Source organism: Acomys minous (assembly GCF_964271855.1).
Source record: "Acomys minous genome assembly, chromosome: 1".
Classification (NCBI taxonomy): Eukaryota; Metazoa; Chordata; class Mammalia; order Rodentia; family Muridae; genus Acomys; species Acomys minous.
The window spans coordinates 126,992,972-127,011,288 of record NC_140483.1 but is presented as its reverse complement, the minus strand read 5'-3'; the positions used below and the strand labels follow the sequence as shown (position 1 = coordinate 127,011,288).

General features: G+C 34.2%; 1 protein-coding gene across 1 annotated transcript in view; it reads left to right on the top strand.

The window, feature by feature from the left end:
* The window catches only part of CNBD1 (cyclic nucleotide binding domain containing 1), a 320,137-nt gene extending 304,177 nt beyond the window's left edge, over positions 1 to 15,960 (top strand). The window contains exon 13 of the mRNA XM_084793629.1: positions 15,670 to 15,960. Coding sequence (XP_084649755.1) covers positions 15,670 to 15,786 — 117 coding nt within the window. The 3' untranslated portion in view covers positions 15,787 to 15,960. The remainder of the gene's footprint in view (positions 1 to 15,669) is intronic.
* Positions 15,961 to 18,317: the final 2,357 nt, after the last annotated feature.

The window sequence follows — 18,317 nt, the reverse complement described above, 5'->3', positions numbered from 1 at the left end:
ACCTGCCACATGGGGAAACTTGATCTCAGCCTGAGTAACAGAATTAGAAAAGGCACTTTGAAACCAAGTTTTCTAATGCTTCCATACAATTTTAATTTTCATAATCTTAAAATGCCACAATATTTTTGACAGTTTTTCCCATAAGTGGAAAATTTAAAAATCTGACCATATTGAATAAACAGTATAAGTAGCAACAACCAACGTATAGTTTTGGAAATGAAAAAAAATGCATTTAGTATGAAAAATAGTAAGGTAAAAGGATGTGTGAATGGGTGTGAAGTTATTTTTTTTTAAATATGATGTAATATTTTTATATTCCCTTTCAAATAATTTTGGACTGTAATATAAATAGGCAACAAATCACAGAAATAAGAAAATAAATCATGTTTTCAGTTTCGATCTAAAGCTATGATCATTTCATGAATTACATGGTTTTGTGGATCAGAAAAAGGGGTTCAGTGATCAAAGAGTGGCAGCTTAATTTCTTTCATATTAAATGATTAATGGTTTCTGCTACAGCTCGTTGAACTTATTTTAATTAATCTTTTCACTTAATAAGGATATCAAAGTAATCTAAGAATAATGATATTCTTAAAACATTCAAGGAAAGACAGACTGGGCACTGTGTATCCCATATGTCCAAATTGTGGTAGAAAAGCACAACTCAACACCTTAAAATACATCATGTAAAACAAAACACATTTTTATAAATCATTTATTGCTAATGTAGATTACTACTTCATTGTAAGTGTGAGGCTGAGACATATAATCCTACATAAAATTTACAATAAATAATAAATATTGAAATGTCCTAATTGGACATATTTTTTACTACTGTTATATGTGTATTATTATCCATAATTGTTATTTAGATCTGTTATTTTTTTCTTCTGTGCCTCTTTAAATATTAGAAAAATGAAATTAAGTATCTTTTGGCTGTCATTTCTTGAGGCTATATTTCACTTGTTCCTTCCATTTCCCCATAAATCCTCCTCTCCTTTCCTTTAATTATGTTGTTGCTCTGTTCTGGATTCTTAGAGATTAACATGAAATGACTAAATTAAATTTCCGCTCTTAGGCCTACATTTTATGTCCCACAGTATTGTATTGACTTCACACCTTAGTCTGGCCCCCATAAGTGAAATAGAATGTTATTAAGAAGGTAATATGACATTCAGACAGACTGAGAAGAAAGAGAAGAGAAGAGAAAAGATGAGAGTCACAGCAATTCCATTTGACACTATATTTTCATTAACTGAAACACTTACCTACATCTCACCACCATGTTCTATATGGGATATTTTCAAGAATGTTTTCTGTTAGTTAGTTGTGTCATCAGAAATATCAAAGAGATACTAAAATCCTGCATCTGAATTCATTGTTTCTCAAATGAGAATAAAATTTTTGAATGATTTTCATCCTATAGGTGAACCTTCAGGAATTATTATAAATTAAATATATAATACTCTTATTGTTAGAAAAGTTGTATTAATCATAGCTATACAGAGAATTACTCTCTAGAGAAAGCTATGGTTAGTGACCAAACTGGCTTCAAACTAAGTTTTGAAGTCTTTACTTTTACTGGAATAAAATATTTTTAATAGGGGGCTGAAGGGATGACTCAGAATTTAGGAACACTGGCTGTTTTTCTGAGGGTCCTGAGTTTAATTCCCAGCAACTACATTATGGCTCATAATCATCTAGGGTGATATCAGTACCCTCTTCTGGTGCACATGCAGGCACAATACTATATAGATAATAAATGAATGAATCTTTTAAAATATTTTTAATAATTACAAAAAGAATTCTAACCTTATCCAGTATGGTGACTACTGATTTTAATAATAATATTTACTCAGTCTTTCCACTGAAATTATGGTGCAAATTATAAATTAATAAACAATTAAATTGTATGACTTTTATTCTGCTGTGAAGGGTTTCTTTGTAATTTTTCTTTTAAACTGTCCTTCATAATTTTATACTCAGTTAGTTGATTTGGTTTTGCTATTATGAGAGAGTGTCCCATGTAGCAAACTTTCTACCTGACTGGAAATGTATTTAAATTCTTTATTGTCCTTCTTCCACCTATGAGTCCCTAGATTATGGGTATGCAGCACCACACATGACTTTCCAGGATTTGTGAGATCATTGTCTGACACTTAAAATAATTGTCATTTTGTTGGTCCCTCTGGACTGTATCAATTATAACTACTTGTAGGTCATTACTTTTCAGTTATTTTTCCCAATATATATCACATTGATGATTATAAGCAGACCTTCATTAGAGTAAATTATATGCTTAAAATGACCACAAATCTTATAACACAAATTACCTAGCATTTCTTGATTTGGAAAAAGTTAATAACTTTGAAAAAACTAATCAATGCACTATGGCTTTCAAAGTATTCAGAAGCATAGATGTTCATCTCCATAACGAGACATGAAAAATTATAAACATTATATTTATATTGTCTTAGATTCATTTCTATTGCTGTGATAAAATACCCAGACAAAAGCAAATTAAAATAAAATGGTTGACTTAGTTCACAATTCCAGATTACATGCTATGAATGTAGGAATTTCAAGGTGTCAGGAGATTGAAAGAATAGGACAAATTACACCCACAGTCAGCAGATAGCAAAGGTCCCCACATGCTTGCAAGTGCTCAGCTGCTTCTCTACGTTAAGTCCAGGGCTGATTCTGCCTAAACTCAGGTTAGCTCTTCCACCTCCATTAAAATAATCAAGGAGACAAAAATTTTACAAGCCAACCTATTCAGGAAATACCTGAGACTTGGGGCTGGAGAGATGTATCACAGGTTAAGAGCCCTGACTGCTCTTCCAGTGGTCCTGAGTTCAATTCCCAGCAACCACATGGTGACTCACAGCCATCTATAACATGATCTGATGCCTTCTTAGAAATAAATAAATCTTTTTTTAAAAAAAGGAAATACTTGAGACTCCATTTTAGATGACTCTAGATTTTCTTAAGCTGAATTAAAAATAACCCTTACATATAATAATAATTAAATAAATAGTATTGTGTAGGTTGCTGTAAAAAGGTTGTGAGCAGAAGACTGGACCTGTTAGAGTGACTACACGCTCATCAAACATAATTCCCGTTGAAATTATCTGAACTTAACTTTTATCTGTTTTGGACTAATTATAAAATTCTTGGTTACTGTCGGGTGATTTTCAAAAATTATTTTAGATCATGCATATGATATCAAATATATATTATATATACCTTAATTAAATTATTTTTTAATTTAGATATGAAAATCCATTGAAACTAATCTGAGTCTTAGATTAATATACATTTGGTTGCATTCAGATGCTTTTCAATTCAGTATTTTATTTAGCATATAGTGAATCAACGTTATTATAAATGGTATTATTTCTGCATTTGCTTGTGACTTTTGTTTGCTTGCGTTTTTTATTTATTGTGGTTCTAAGATTGAAATTCATTATATAGGCAGGCATCTACCATTGAGTGACATTCTCAGTCCTTATCTTATTTTTCTATGTGGAAACACCTAAATTGGGAAGTATCAGGCTGCTACTGTATAGCTTTAGATGGGACTTATGAATGCTTCCATTGTATAATACAAAATATTCTTAAGAAATGAGTTGCAATTTTCTCAGTTTTCCCTTTATGAATAGAAGGTTCACCATTGTTTATGATGGCTTAACTCCACTGTGAGTGTGATGTATAGAGCGTCACCTGGGAGATGGCATGAGGCTATTTGCAGACAGGGTAAACTAAGGAGGAAAAACATTCTTTGGTGAAGTTTTTCATTTGAATATGGAGATGCTGACTCATACTCTAGAGTCCAGAATGAATGCAAAAGAAAATGGAGAAACGTGGTAGAGTGCTAGTGTTCACCTCCCTGCTTTCTGACTGTAGTACAATGTAGCGAGTTGCCTCCTTGTCTCTCTGCTTTGGTGGCATGAATTTCCTCTCAAGCCATGAACCAATATGAACCCCTGTACTTTAAGTATCTTGGTAAGAATATAAAATATTGATGTTGGGAAGCAGGGTTCTTTCTCTGACAAAACTATGTGGTTCATAGGCCTTTAAAAGTGGTTTATGGAAAGAATATGGGAAATTTGGAGCTGTGGGCCGAAGAGTCCCTAGAATGTTGTAATTAGAGTCTCATTTGATATTCTATTGTGAGCATAGAACATTGAATGGAATAAAAAAAAAACCAATGTGCTCACAAGGCTTTAGGACTGCTGCGAAATGGAATAGAGGCCATTAAAGTTGTTATCTGCTAAAAATATCTGACTTCTTCTTGCCTGAGTCTTGAGAACTCCTGTGGGGCTGATGTTAGAGTGGTCTAATTTGTTTGGTGGAAGATTTCAAAATAGCATAGCATTCAGGGTTGCCTCGTGATTACTACTGAATCCTTTTGTGTTTACAGTTGGAGAAAGCTTCATGTGGAGTAAGAGATGGGGAATTTAGTGAGGAAGGGAGTATGATTGCATATAAAGTTTCAGATAGAGCCAGCATGGAAAAAAAAAAAACAAGCACTAATTCCTGAAGAGGTTTGGGCAATAAGAAAGAAGACTTTGCCATTTCACTGGGATAATAGGAAAACTGTCCCTAGTCATCTTTAGCTGATAAAAATACAAATTATTTAAAGCAAAGAGCCTAAATCCTGGGAGCTTCTAACAGAGTTCCTTTCAAGGCCAACCCCTGGGGAAGGATTCGTTCAAGTTTGCCCAAGAAGGCATAGTGACTACTATAGTTGTGTAGAGGTTCAGATGAATGTTAATCTTGCAGCAACCCTTGGTAGGATTATTCACATGGTACTGGTCTTGTAGAGATGCAAAATGAAAGGATTATGGGTTCATCTGTGCTTCCACCAAATTTCCAGGAAGTTTCTGAAGCCAGGCAGTTTAATGTATTGTCAAACTCCTTGCAAGAAGTGCCTGGAAGGTCATTTGATGAAGGTATGAACGTAATGGAGAACCTAGGATGTTTCAAGTTCCAGGATCTTAAGATCTCAATAAGCAAAGGAAAGCTGAAGTCACAAGACTGGAGTTAGCCCAAAAAAGACTATGGGCTCTTCAATGAGCATCAGGGAAGGGAAACAGTCCAAATCCACTAAAGTTATCCCCAGATGGTGGGAATGGAACTTCCATAATTGGTAGCTGACCAATTTTTGGTTTTTGGTTTTGGTTTTCTTTAAGCTTGATCTTACCTTGCCATGTAACCATTATTTCTAACTAGAATTCCCATGTTTCTTTTGTGGCATTATGTTCCAGACATGTTTATGTTTTTATTTCAAAGGGTCTTTGAGTTCAGAGATTCCCTTGAGTATCAAAAGAAATCTCAAGTTCTTTCTTCAGTTATTTTAAAACTTGTTCACAATAATAATTTTAAACTATTTATGCTCAATCTAAATTGTTCACTAATGAATCATTTAGCATATTCAGAGGACAGATGTCCAGTTATCTTTAGTAGGAGAATGAAATATTCAGAGGTGAGAGTAGGACCATTGGAAACAGCAGCGCAACTGAGCTAACTTGTCATAGACTTTTATATCTCATGAGTTTTGAGATGAAATTCCAGAATGTTAGTAGATGAGTTAAACACCATGCTTAGAGAGACAGAAGGTGTCCTTGACATTGGCATGTGTCTGTTTATCTTATATTTAGAAATCAAAGGGAGACATGCAATTATATATCTGGTCTCATTGTGGAGAGAGTCAAGCCACCCTACAAGTTGAATTTCTTGACAGACACACCCTGCAGTTTAAAGATACAGAGGTACACCAAAACCAAAGATTGGTCAAGAGAATTTAGTCTCTGAAACCAAGAATTCCAGAATAAACAAGTTGGTTCACAAAGCTTGGCAATTGCTTTTTTACTTAATCAGTACAAGAGCTTTCTGATATTATCTTTATGGTGCATGGAGATCTCCAGCTCGACAATAAAATCTCAAGCTCGGTTGGTTGTTCATAGTCAGGGTTGTGCATGGTGTGGAACTTGCAGCAGAATGCTGGCCTATCTTTAAATTTTTGTTGTGTTCTAATGTTTATCTATACCCACATGTGAAATGTATATGAAAAATTCATAAAAACCCATGAAACAACATATGTTTATGGTCTATAAAGAGAGATGTGCCTACAACAGCAAACTCGTTCTGAGGAATTGTAGTGCTTTGAGTATTGAGGATTTTGTGGCCTTCAGTCATTTTGCTTCATATATGTCAAAGACAGAAAACATAAACTGTTTGTAACAAAATAAGTAAAGTCATCTGTCATCTGGTGATCACTTGTTTTTCCACTTTTGATTTGGCGAACCTAGTGCTGTTTCTGAATCAAAATGCAGTACTATGTAGGTCTACAGGAGATAAAATTAGCCCTCATCACTGGACTGACTTGTTGTTGATGGGAAAATAGGAAATGTGAGTGCATATTCTAGAGCAAGTTAATTCCTTCTGAAAATGAAGTATTTGGTGGGCCAAGTTCTGTCATCAGAAAATCATAGGCAATTAACACTGGAATGTGCTTCTAACAGGGTGGAAAGATGTGGGACAGATTTCATCTTGTTTGTTTTACCTTGGCCAGTTTTGTCCTCACTGCTCACTGCCTTGCTTTATACCAATGGCATGATTACTATGGTTTGGTTTTTAAGAGGAAAAACTGCTCTTTCTTCTTCTTTTTTGTTTTTGTTGTACAGATTTATTTTATTTCTTACATATACATTTAAATTATTACACATATATACAATAAACTACCTATAGCAAGAAAAATCATGACACAGTCAGAAATTATACAAATGTTACATTCATAGTGTTCTAGCTATTTGTATTTGACAGCCTTGAAAAAAACATCTCTATATTGGTGAGTCTAAATTTCTGAAAGAAAATCAAAATCTGTCATACTCATCACTATCAACTTAGAACATCTATCTAGATCTAAAAGCATCTTGACCCATAAACAACTAAGCTTAATTGTAAAACTAAGCTATCTGGTCTTCAAAGACTTGAGAAGGAATTAAATTAATTAGCTAAGTACACAAGGAGTACAGGATAATAGCTTCCCAAATGAGAACATGACAGAGACAGTTTGCTTCCTGAACAATCACCCAAAATTCTCTATAACATTGGAGCATCATCTTCAGCCTCCTGGCCCAATATATCTGACAGACATGTTTGTGAGGCAGGAACTACTGAGGATTTGCTTACCCTCTTTTGGCAGAATTTGGCAGTGAACTCTGCCTGCATCCAAGCTTGCCCTTTTTTAGGCAAAATTCTATCTGTAGTTGCCCAGTGGGACATTTTGCCCAGTGGCTTATTTGCCCCATTTGAAGCCATCTCCATAAGGAGATCTTTTTATGCTCATCATCCTCTTTAAGGTAGGCTGGGTGTTACCAGGAGTTAACCTGTCTCATTGTCAATGAATCTTTAAAATAATAAAAGCATTTTAAATGCCATATTCTATATGTCTCTGAGGTTTTTGAAGACCTTATCTAACTATTTAACTATCTTTCTATAGAATCATATCTGTTCACTTAAATGTATATTTTTGTGATAAAAATAGACTAGTGATTGATATGACCATGATTTGTTCAAATAACCCAATAAACACGTTGCTGTATAAGGTGTCTTCCTAAACATCCTGCAATAGCACCTTCAAAGTATTGGAAGTAAATGTTGTATTATAATTAAGTTGTATGCATATAATACTGCATATACAATAGAAATATATATAATAAAATATATACAATAGAAAAATATACATATATTTAAGAATAATCTTAAATTTAAATTCTATACCAATGTACCTAAAATTAAACTTATTTTGCATCTATATACTAAGTTTTATGCCAGTGAATTAAAAGAAACCTTGTGAGTAACAATTAAGACATTAACTAGAGGAGTAGAATCACTATTCGACGTTTTGTCTTATCATCCCTATATATTTATATTTCTCCTTATTTCTTTTCAACCCCTACTCCAACCCTAAAAATGAAAGATAAAGTAAAAGAGAGACATCCCTGAATCCAACCTTGTTTTCTCTCTAAATAAGTCCAATAATAACCGATTCCCAATGAAAATAAACGTATATCACCCAAGAGAGCAACAAAAAACCTACTCAGGCCTCCTTACAGGAAATGGAGTATCATTCTCTTAAGGTTACTTATGGCTGATTTGGGACAAATAATACCTTTGCAGAGGTCCAAATAAAATTGGGGAAAGTGCATACATTCAAACAGATGAAGGAATTTAATAAATTCTATAAAGAATTAAAGGAAAAACTTCTGTTTTCAAAGGAAAGGCTCCATTGGAAACATGCTCTGCAGTTTGTCCATTTTCAAACCCAACAGTAAATCCATAAAAATTTACATCTAATTCTGACTACAAATGAAATTGTGTTCAAATCAAGGTTTTAGTGTAAGGGCAGTTTCTTGTTCCTCAATCTCTCCCCCTAAACACTCTCCAGTCCCTTTAATTTATGGTCCCCTGAACTCATTAATAGCAATTCATGTTTTCAGTTTTCCAGTTCTTATAATAGTTTTGCCAAACACAATCATATTTTGCAGCTAAGGCAAAATTCTACAAGAGAGAATAAACTTGCGACACATGCTGCAACACAGATGTCCTCAGAAGATGTTTGAGAGTTATAGCCAGCTATAGAAGGGCATATAGGGGATGATTCTCCTCTTGTGAATCTTAAAACTCACTCAGATAGATGGCTCAATCAAGGTTCCCTGAGACTGAAAGGAGAGCAGGTTAGGAGTTTACTGATTAATGAGTATAGAATTTCAGTTGTGGTGATGTCTTGCATAGACGGGTGATGATGATGATTATGCCACAATGTGGAGGAAGCTATGAATTCTGAACAGTGCCTTTGAGGAGTTATGGTAGTACATTTTATAAAAAAGAAAAAGAGAATGGGGTACTAGACAAGTTAAGAAATTTCAGGCTATGTTTCAATTTCACAATTTTTAGAATTTTTTCTTTTTTTCTGTGTTTACAATAATTAAAGCCTAATGGTATAATCAGAAAGCATGCTAACATTCTATATTCCAAGCCTGATGTAGCACCACCAACAAATCAGCAAATCTGGCTTTTGATAGACTTAGTACTTAGTCTTTTTAATTGTTTTATTATTTTATTTTATTTTCATAGATGTTTAAAATGTATATCGCCATATCCCTCTCTAAAACTACCATTCTCCTAATAGCTCCCTCCAAAATTTGTTGCTTTTTTCTTTATAACTCACTGAATCCTATTCACAATGCCTGTTTATGTACATGTGAGAGGCCATCCACTGCAGCAAGGGTAACCTACCAATGGCCACCACTCAATAATAAGTGGTTCTCTCTTTCATATTCATCCACTGCTGTAAAGCTGCAGCTAGAGGTAGAACACCAGGGGCCCCTTTGCTTTCCTGTTGGAATTCCTAGTTATTTTGATCCTTTGCAGATAATCACAGCTTCTGAGTATGGGCAGAGCAGACACGTCAAACCCAGAGGCCAGTCTTTCACATCATTCCCTCTCGATTCTTTGGCTCTGACATTCTTTACATTTATACCTGTATTATGTCTCCTGATGCAGATGTCCTTTATTTTTAGCATTATGCTTCTGATATAGTTACTTATTTTCAGCATTTTAAATGGTTATGAGGTTTTACATTAAGCACTACTCTTTGTGAAAACAAGCTTTTCTGATCAAGGATTAAAAACACCACAAATCTATAAATGTAAATATAAATATTCATAAGGCAGTTTAGCAGCATAATAGTTTATCAATGGTTATCAATCAACATCAATAGGTTCTCTTCTAGAGCCAATGGCTCCCTTAGCTATAGGTTTTGACCCTCTTTATATTCATGAATTCTCTTCTGTGGAGAAGGCCTCAAATCCTATCAAGAAAATTATGCCACTACTCATTAGCTGTGGTATTATTCACCAGTGGAGACATCTTGCCAGGTGGGTCCATATTGTAGCATATATGGTCGACCATTTGGTAAGACTATTAATGATATTGTTATCCTCCAGTAGTCTACATAGAAATTCTGAGCACTGTGAAAGATATACATCAGGAGAGTATTTCTTGGGTAGTTCAAGATTGATTTGTCTGTGTTCTAAGGCCAAAGTTGAAGGTATCTTCAAAAACAGAGTCTTACCATCTAGTTCTTATGATAAACCAGGAGAAATAGCAACCATGTATCTTGAATAGGTGCTCCTGTGGACTCCCTGATCAAAATTTGTTGGAAATGGGTGAGTAAAGGAAATGATCAGTTGAGTGAGGAGGCAGACAACAGAAAATCTTTTCCAACTATTTCTCTGAGAGTTGAATAGTGTCCATACTATAAAAATAAAAATCAAACCCTAAATTTCAAGAAAAACTACCCAGTTAAAATTTGGACTTTGATTCTGAACATAAAATTGCCAAAATTAAATATAAATGGGTATTAAACATATCTTAAACATCTAACGTTCTTAGTTTCCAGGGAGATGAAGAATAAAAATGCCTGAAGATTGCTGGTGGTAATGCAAACTTGTACAACCACTTTGGAAAGCAATCTGATTCTTTCTCAGAAAATTGGGAAAAGTTCTCCTAAAAGACCCAGCTATTCCACTCCTGGGCATTTACCTGAAAGATGTTACACCACAAAACAAGGACATTTGCTCAAACTTTGTTCATAGCAGCTTTATTTGTAATAGCAGGAATCTGGAAAAAATCAGATATCCCTTAATGAAACACTAGGCAAAGAAACTGTTGTACATTTACACAATGTAGTGTCACTCAGCTATTAAAAAGAAGGAAATATTGAAATTTGAAGGCAAATGTATGAAACTAGAAAAGATCATCCTGTGTGAGGTAAGCCAGACCCAGAAAGACATGCATGATATATAATAATCACTTATAAGTGAACATTAGTCCAGTATAAATGTCCTCTGAGACACTTCAGCTAGAAGAGAGTTCAGGAAAGATTCTAAGACTTGCAGCTGGACTTTTGGCAAATCTCTGAGAGTTGTTTGGAAGATTAGAGGAAATGAATGGACCCAGAGGGGTCAGGAGTCCCAGAATGAGACATTCAAACAGGCAGACCTGTACCTGGTCCCAGGGACACCTACACAAACTGATACACCAACTGAGAACCATGCATGCAAAGAACCTAGAACACAGTTTCAGATGTAGCCAATGGGAAGCTCATTCTGCACATGGGGGCTGGGGTAGGGTAGCTGAGACTGCGTCTGACATGAACTCTGCTGCCCTGATTTGATCACTTCCCATTGGTAGGGAGACCTTGCTGTCACACAGAGGAAGGGATGTAGGCTATCCTGATGAGACCTGAAATGCTGTGTTCTGACAGTTAGAGAAGAGGGCCTCCCCTCTTAGAGGTCTAGGGGAAGGGAATAGTGCGGAAGAGAGAGGAAGGGTGGGAATAGGAAGATAATAGTGAGGGGATAACAATCTGGATGTAATATGAATAAATTATAATGATTTAAAAAACAAGTAACAAAATATGAAAGAATGAAGGGATAGGGAACATCTTACAAAATATCAGGAGGCATTGAGGTTGTATATCCCCTGTGTGTCTGCTTCTCCATGTTATGGACCAAGGTGATGGAGTGAAGCAAGATAATTATAGGGTACAGATATTCCTCTCAGAAGCCATAGAGCTAGTCAACAAGGGCAGAGTGTGTATGTCTGGAAGGGGAGGGAGGGGCTTGCTACCAAGCATGTCATTGATGACCCTGAAAAAATACCCGATGCTCTTCCTCAAGTCTTAGATTTCATTAGATCCATGAAAGTCACACTCTTCTTGACTAGAAAAATATGACCAAGAATGATCAAGCCCAAGTTCTTCTGAGTCCAGAGACTCGGTTTTCTTCAGTAGCTTTAGTTTTGTCGCAGAATATTAAAGATGTCTTACTTTTAAAATACTCTATGATGAATAGATTTATTGATCTCTGAGTGATTGTTCTTTTTGCTCGAAATATATTATTATGTTCATGATGCATGTGACCATCAAGTAGTGTGTATCTATACTTCGCAAATGAACACCTCCACTAAGCAATGGGAGCAGTGACATTTGGAAAGTAGCTGTGACAGTTATTTTTGGTGGTCTTCTCGAGTGTGTTTAGAAACAGGAGATATAATTCTTATGATGTCTGTGGAAGCAATTCCATAGCATTTCGAGTACGGAGGGCTCATCCTGAATGTGGGTGGCACCATCCCTTAAAATGCAGATTCAGGCTGAACATTAGGATCTTTACTCTTTTTTTTTTTTTTATTTTTACTCAGCAAACCCAAATGACAAGCTGCTAAACATTCAACTGAATTACTTTCCTTCCTAGATGAACTGGGTTTCTACTTAAATTGGTGACCCAAGTTATGTCTTTATCCTCTATGCTGCTCTCTGTCAGTTGTGCATATACAGTGATGGAAAGAATTGATCAGCGACCTTGGACTTAATTGCCTTTGGAGACAAATTGATATTTGGTGCTGAAGTGCCATCTATCTACTAAAGCAGTTTTCCTGTTTTGTTGTCTTCTTTTCCTACACTATATCTTTTATTATCAACTACCAATAATTACTTTATCAAAAAATGTGAATAAAACTATATATAAATGTAATTCAGTTCTATATTACTTCCTAAAGCTAGCCTTTCTATTGGTATTTGCTTCTGAGTTGATGGTCCATATTTTTTATGCATTGCATTGATGTAATTCTCTGACATTTTTTTGAACCTATTCATCAACATGATTCCTTCTGCAATGCTTTTTGTTTTTAACTATGAAATAATCAACTTTAAGCATTACTTATTTCATAATATCAGAAAGAAAGAAGATTTTGGCTTAAAATATAAGCTTTACTTCCATGGATCTGAAGGACTTAGTTGTTCATATAAATTCTCAGAACCAAAATTTTTAGAATTTTCAGGTTCCTGGACACTGGTTCTAAGTGCTTTATGCATTCCAGTCCCCATAGGATAAATCTTGTACCAGCACCATAGATATCCTTACTATCAATTTTATGCAAATAATGTTACTTTGTGTTTGAAAAAATAGTGTGAAAGTCCCTGGAATATTTGGAATTAGTAATTTCAAGTTACTACAGAAATTCTGTTAATCAATTTTACTTAAGATGCCAAATTATTCCAGGATTTTCAGGAACAGAGTTGATGAGTTAATATATAAAAATTGAATCACTTGAATGGAAAATAACTTCATGGTAGGATAAGTAGAAAGAAAAAGCATATCAATCTTTCAAGTAAAGAGTTATGGTACAAGGATCAAATTACCACACTTAACACAATAGTATTAACTTACTGAGCAAATGAGAAAAAAATGAACAAAATTGTGCCATAACAAAATGAACCACATTCAGTTTTTTGAGAGCAGATAGAGTTTCAACATAATTATATTATCTCGTAAATTAAATTAGTGTTAACTTGAGTATTATTGATTTCATAATTATTTCATGGACATTTGTTTTCCAAGTTTGAAGCTATTTTTTCAATAGTTAAAAATGTAATTATTATATTTGCTTAAGTCAAGCTGTAATGCAATTATTTACATCTGTCATGAGTCAGAAATTTTTATTAAAAATACTTTAGAACCCTCTTTAAAAATCAATAACTCTCTGTCATTCACTGTTGTTGTGAAAGTTAAATGGAACAACTTATATAAGTAACACAAACCTACTCGTTTTGTTTCCATTTACATTTATTTCAACTGTTTTTAATTATCTGTTTCTTATAGTAGAAAGCAGCATAAGTTAAATCAGGAATAGAATAAGATATGCTTGTAAAATATGAGTGTCACTCTTCAGATTAACTGTTTCTTGCATTGTACAAATAATGCTTAATCTCTGCCATTCTTCAGCACAAAAGTGCATACCTCAACCCACGGCCTAGTGAGATGAAGAACGGCTGCCTCTCGCCCTCACTATAGTTCTTCTCTTACCACAATCAGTGTGGGCATTCTCTTGACTTCAGAAGATGTGTTCTGAACTTATGCCCACATGTCTCCACTTGGTGCACTGATCAGACACAGTTCAGGGTCTGCGGACCTCTTCCAAATAGGCATCACAGAGAAGAATCCATGATGAAGGCCCTGAGTATTAACAAGTGATGGGCTAACAACCAGGATGTAGTCTGAGTAAATTATAATAAAATAAAAAAATTAAAACATTAATCAATGTCTGCACATCAAGCTCAGGGAACAATGATGAAGAAGAGAGAGTGGTATTGCAAGTGCCAGAGGATGAGGGAGTTTGCTGTGAGATTCTGTCTCTTAGTAACCTCAGAGTCTACACCCATAAGATCTCAGGGATGTAACCACCTAAACACAAGCTGAACAAGGACAACAGCAACAGACATGACAGAGTGGACACAGAAAAGACCAAAAGCCGCAACCCTACAAAGAACCTAAGGAAAGTAGGATTATCGAGAATGTGAGAAAGAAGTTTTCCTCCAAGAACACCACAGCATTTGGTTGTCTGATGCCAAATGGTCATCCCTGAAAACATACACATGAGTAACAAGTACAGACTGGGCATGTTATGTATACTACATATACATACATATATATATATATATATATATATATACATATATATATATATATATGCACATAGTAACTTAATAGAAAAAGATGCCATGAATTGGAAGAACAGCAAGGAGGAGTAAATAGAACAGTTTATGGTGAGAAAAGGGTAGGGACATGGTGTAATTATATTAAACTCAAAGATAAAAGAAACAAAAGTTAATGCCAATTCTAGGAATTGTAAAAGTTAATGGTCTTGAGAAGTTACAGGGCTCATAAGATGGCTCAGCAGGTAACGATGTTTGTCACCAAGCCTAATGATCTGTGTTCAATATAATGAATCAATATGGTAAAAGGAGAGAAACAAATGCTGTCCTCGAAACACATAGACACACACACACACACACACATACATATGTATACGAGTGCACATGACCACACACTTTATGCACACATACACATACATATTAAATGCTACTTTTTAAAATTAAGATATTCTTGTTACATCTCAATGGTTATCCCATCCCTTGTATCTTCCCGTTCTTCCCTCCCTCCCAATTTCCCCTTATTCCCCTCCCCTATGACTGTGACTGAGGGGGATTACCTCCCCCTGTATATGCTCATAGGGTATCAAGTCTCTTCTTGGTAACCTGCTATCCTTTCTCTGAGTGCCACCAGGTCTCCCCCTCCAGGGGACATGGTCAAATGTGAGGCACCAGAGTACGTGAGAAAGTCATATCCCACTCTCCACTCAACTGTGGAGAATGTTCTGACCATTGGCTAGATCTGGGTAGTAAAAAATAATAGAAATAATAAAATTAAGCCATTAAGTACTATTTATCTGCTTCTTATCAATAACAGCAAGAAAAAACACATTGTAAATAATAAGTTATACATTATTTATTCTCTGTAATTGTTTTGAATATTAAGACCAGCTTTACTGAGAAATTATTTATAGACATGGATATTAAAGTAATTTCAGTTCACAAAATTTTATAGAATTATTCCTCATATATTGAAACTTACTATTTCAAAAGGTTTATGATACTTATTGTATTTGTACGGAATTTATGCTATTATTGTTCTAACATCAATGCTTAAAGATGATAAGGTTAGTTAGTCTTAACAATATTCATTTTTCTTTTTATAGAATAAGACACTTAAAAGAACCTTGGATTATAATGGAGTTCTTCCTGGCTTTGGAAAATGGGAGCATTACTGGAAAACCATCCCAAGGAATCTCAAGAATACTCTTGTCAGTTATTAAAGATACCAGGCTTATTAGAGCTGGTGCTTCCATCTTTAATATTGAAATTATTTTTCACTTTTTAATTTATTTTTAAATCACTTTAAATAGTTATAATCATATATAAAATTATCATATATCTATTTTATTCCCTACAATGAATACTGTTTAATAATCTTTCTAGTGGTTTATTTATATATTATTTATCAACATATTTGCTTGGAATATCTAACTTATTGTTATATTTTCAAAGGCTTTTCTTTTTTCTTTCCATTTGTTTTTTAGAGACAGGGTTTCTCTGTGTAGCCTTGGCTGTCCTGGACTTGCATTGTAGACCAGGCTGGCCTCGAAATCACAGTGATCCACCTGCCTGTACCTCCTGAGTGCTGGAATTAAAGGCATCTGCCACCACTGCCCAGCTCAATACAAGAAGGTTGAAATAATACCTTGTATCTTATCAGATCACCATGGTCTATTATGTCATAAAAGAATATAAGTAACATTTTCTATACCAATGATTTTAAACAATTCAAAATTTTTAAGTAAACTAGATTTTTACATGTAAATTCTAAGTAGAGATATTAAAATATAATACCACATTTTACTTTATTGTAATGCATACAAATTAAAAAACAATATTTGCCTATGAAATATTGCAGTTTTTGTTAGAATCTTAAAACTGTCCACATTCATAGCATGTTCACTCTGTGTTAGATGCTATGTATATGCAATGATAATTCCCACCTAACATAGTTGCATAAAATAATTTTACTAAGTCATACCATTCTAAAATATCCAAGTTACAATGTATTTCTACAACTCTTCAACTGCTTTCTTGTCGTTTTGATATATATTCCTTGCACAATGGATCCTTCTAACTTCTATAGAACCTTCTACAGGAAACCATATAATATATTTCCTTGATTGAACAGTTTACACTTAAAATTATTTTTCTAGTGCTATAGCATATGCCTCAGTGTATTTGTTAATTCATATAATACATAAACATTTCTAATATAAGCAAAAGGGATTACAGTGAAAATAAAGATGATATATATATATATATAGAGAGAGAAAGATACAGACATTAATATGTATACCCATATCTCCTTAAGAAACAGGGAATTCTCAATTCAATATCAATTTAGTATGAATTGAGTTTGAAAGTAAATTAAAACTCAGATTTTAAAACACTATCTTTATTAAAACAAATGTCTTCAAACACAAAACATTTTCAAATTATTCCTATGTTTTTAATCCAGGCGTTTATATTATGTTTTTGTGTATTTTCAGTTTTTTTCTTTAGGATTTGATGTTCATGTTTATATTAACCTTGAACTCCTTTGGAGCGCAAGCTAGCCTTGAACCCATATAGCAACCAAAGTGCTGGCATTACAGCCATGTGCCAACATGCTCAGATTCCAGGAAATCTCCTAATAAGTAATGTCTTATAATATTAACAGGAGGAATAACAGAAACTAGTGAGTAAGGTTCCTATAACATTTACAAATATTGTGTATCAATTATACAACATGTATAGAAGACACCTATTAAGCCTCACATGAGAAATTGAAATAAAATTGACATATAGTCCATTGGTCTATTCCCTTTAGGGTAATTGATGTATAGAAGAAAAATGTAAAAAATAAATTATGTAATCATGTTATAATCCCAACTGTAAACATGGTGAGAACAGCGGTGTTACTGAGGACATTATGCTTAAATTACTTTTAAGAGATGATTTCATGGGTAAATGCTTGAATTTTTTGAGAAAAGCAGCATGTCTAAGGAAAAGCAAATGTCTAGTAGAAGGATATGGAGCACTGCATAAGTTAAGAACAAGTGCACCATAGTTCCGGCTCTTTCTCTCCATTGCCATGTCTAAACCAGGATTTAACTGCCCGGAAACAGCAGATAATGATGTGGAAAGTGATAAGGTCAAAATGTGGCAGGCAGCTGTCATTTGTCCCAAGTCACAGAAAAATCTCATTATATGCGTAATAGTCCACTATCTCCATCTTGGAAGTTTTACTTTTTGTAAATATGGTGGCTTTTTCATTTCTCACTAGATACACTAATTATATACCTTTCACAAGAGACATTGATATGATAGTTAAGCATAATTGGTATACTCTGAACTTAAGCTTTGTAGTGTGAGAACTACAGCTCAGTGAACAGTTTAATGCAATAAAATAATCCAAAATTATTGATACTTTAGACAGAGATTACAGTAGTGAGAACTTAGATGCAGGTGTACAACAAGAAAATAACAACGCATGCTAATTGACCAGCTGAAATATAAGAGGATTTTGAGTAAGCAATATTAAGAGTGAGTACAGAACTACAGATTCAGAAATTTTAGAAGATTAAAAATATAAAATCATAGGGTAGTTTTTAATGAAGAGAAAAGAAGATTAGAAATGGTTTGAGTCAAGATGCTTACATATATTTAGACCATGTGACACCTATACAAGCACCAAATCTTATTTTTGCCTTCTGACTAGCCACAGACATTTACATAGAGAAAGGATATTCTGTACTGCTGAACTGTG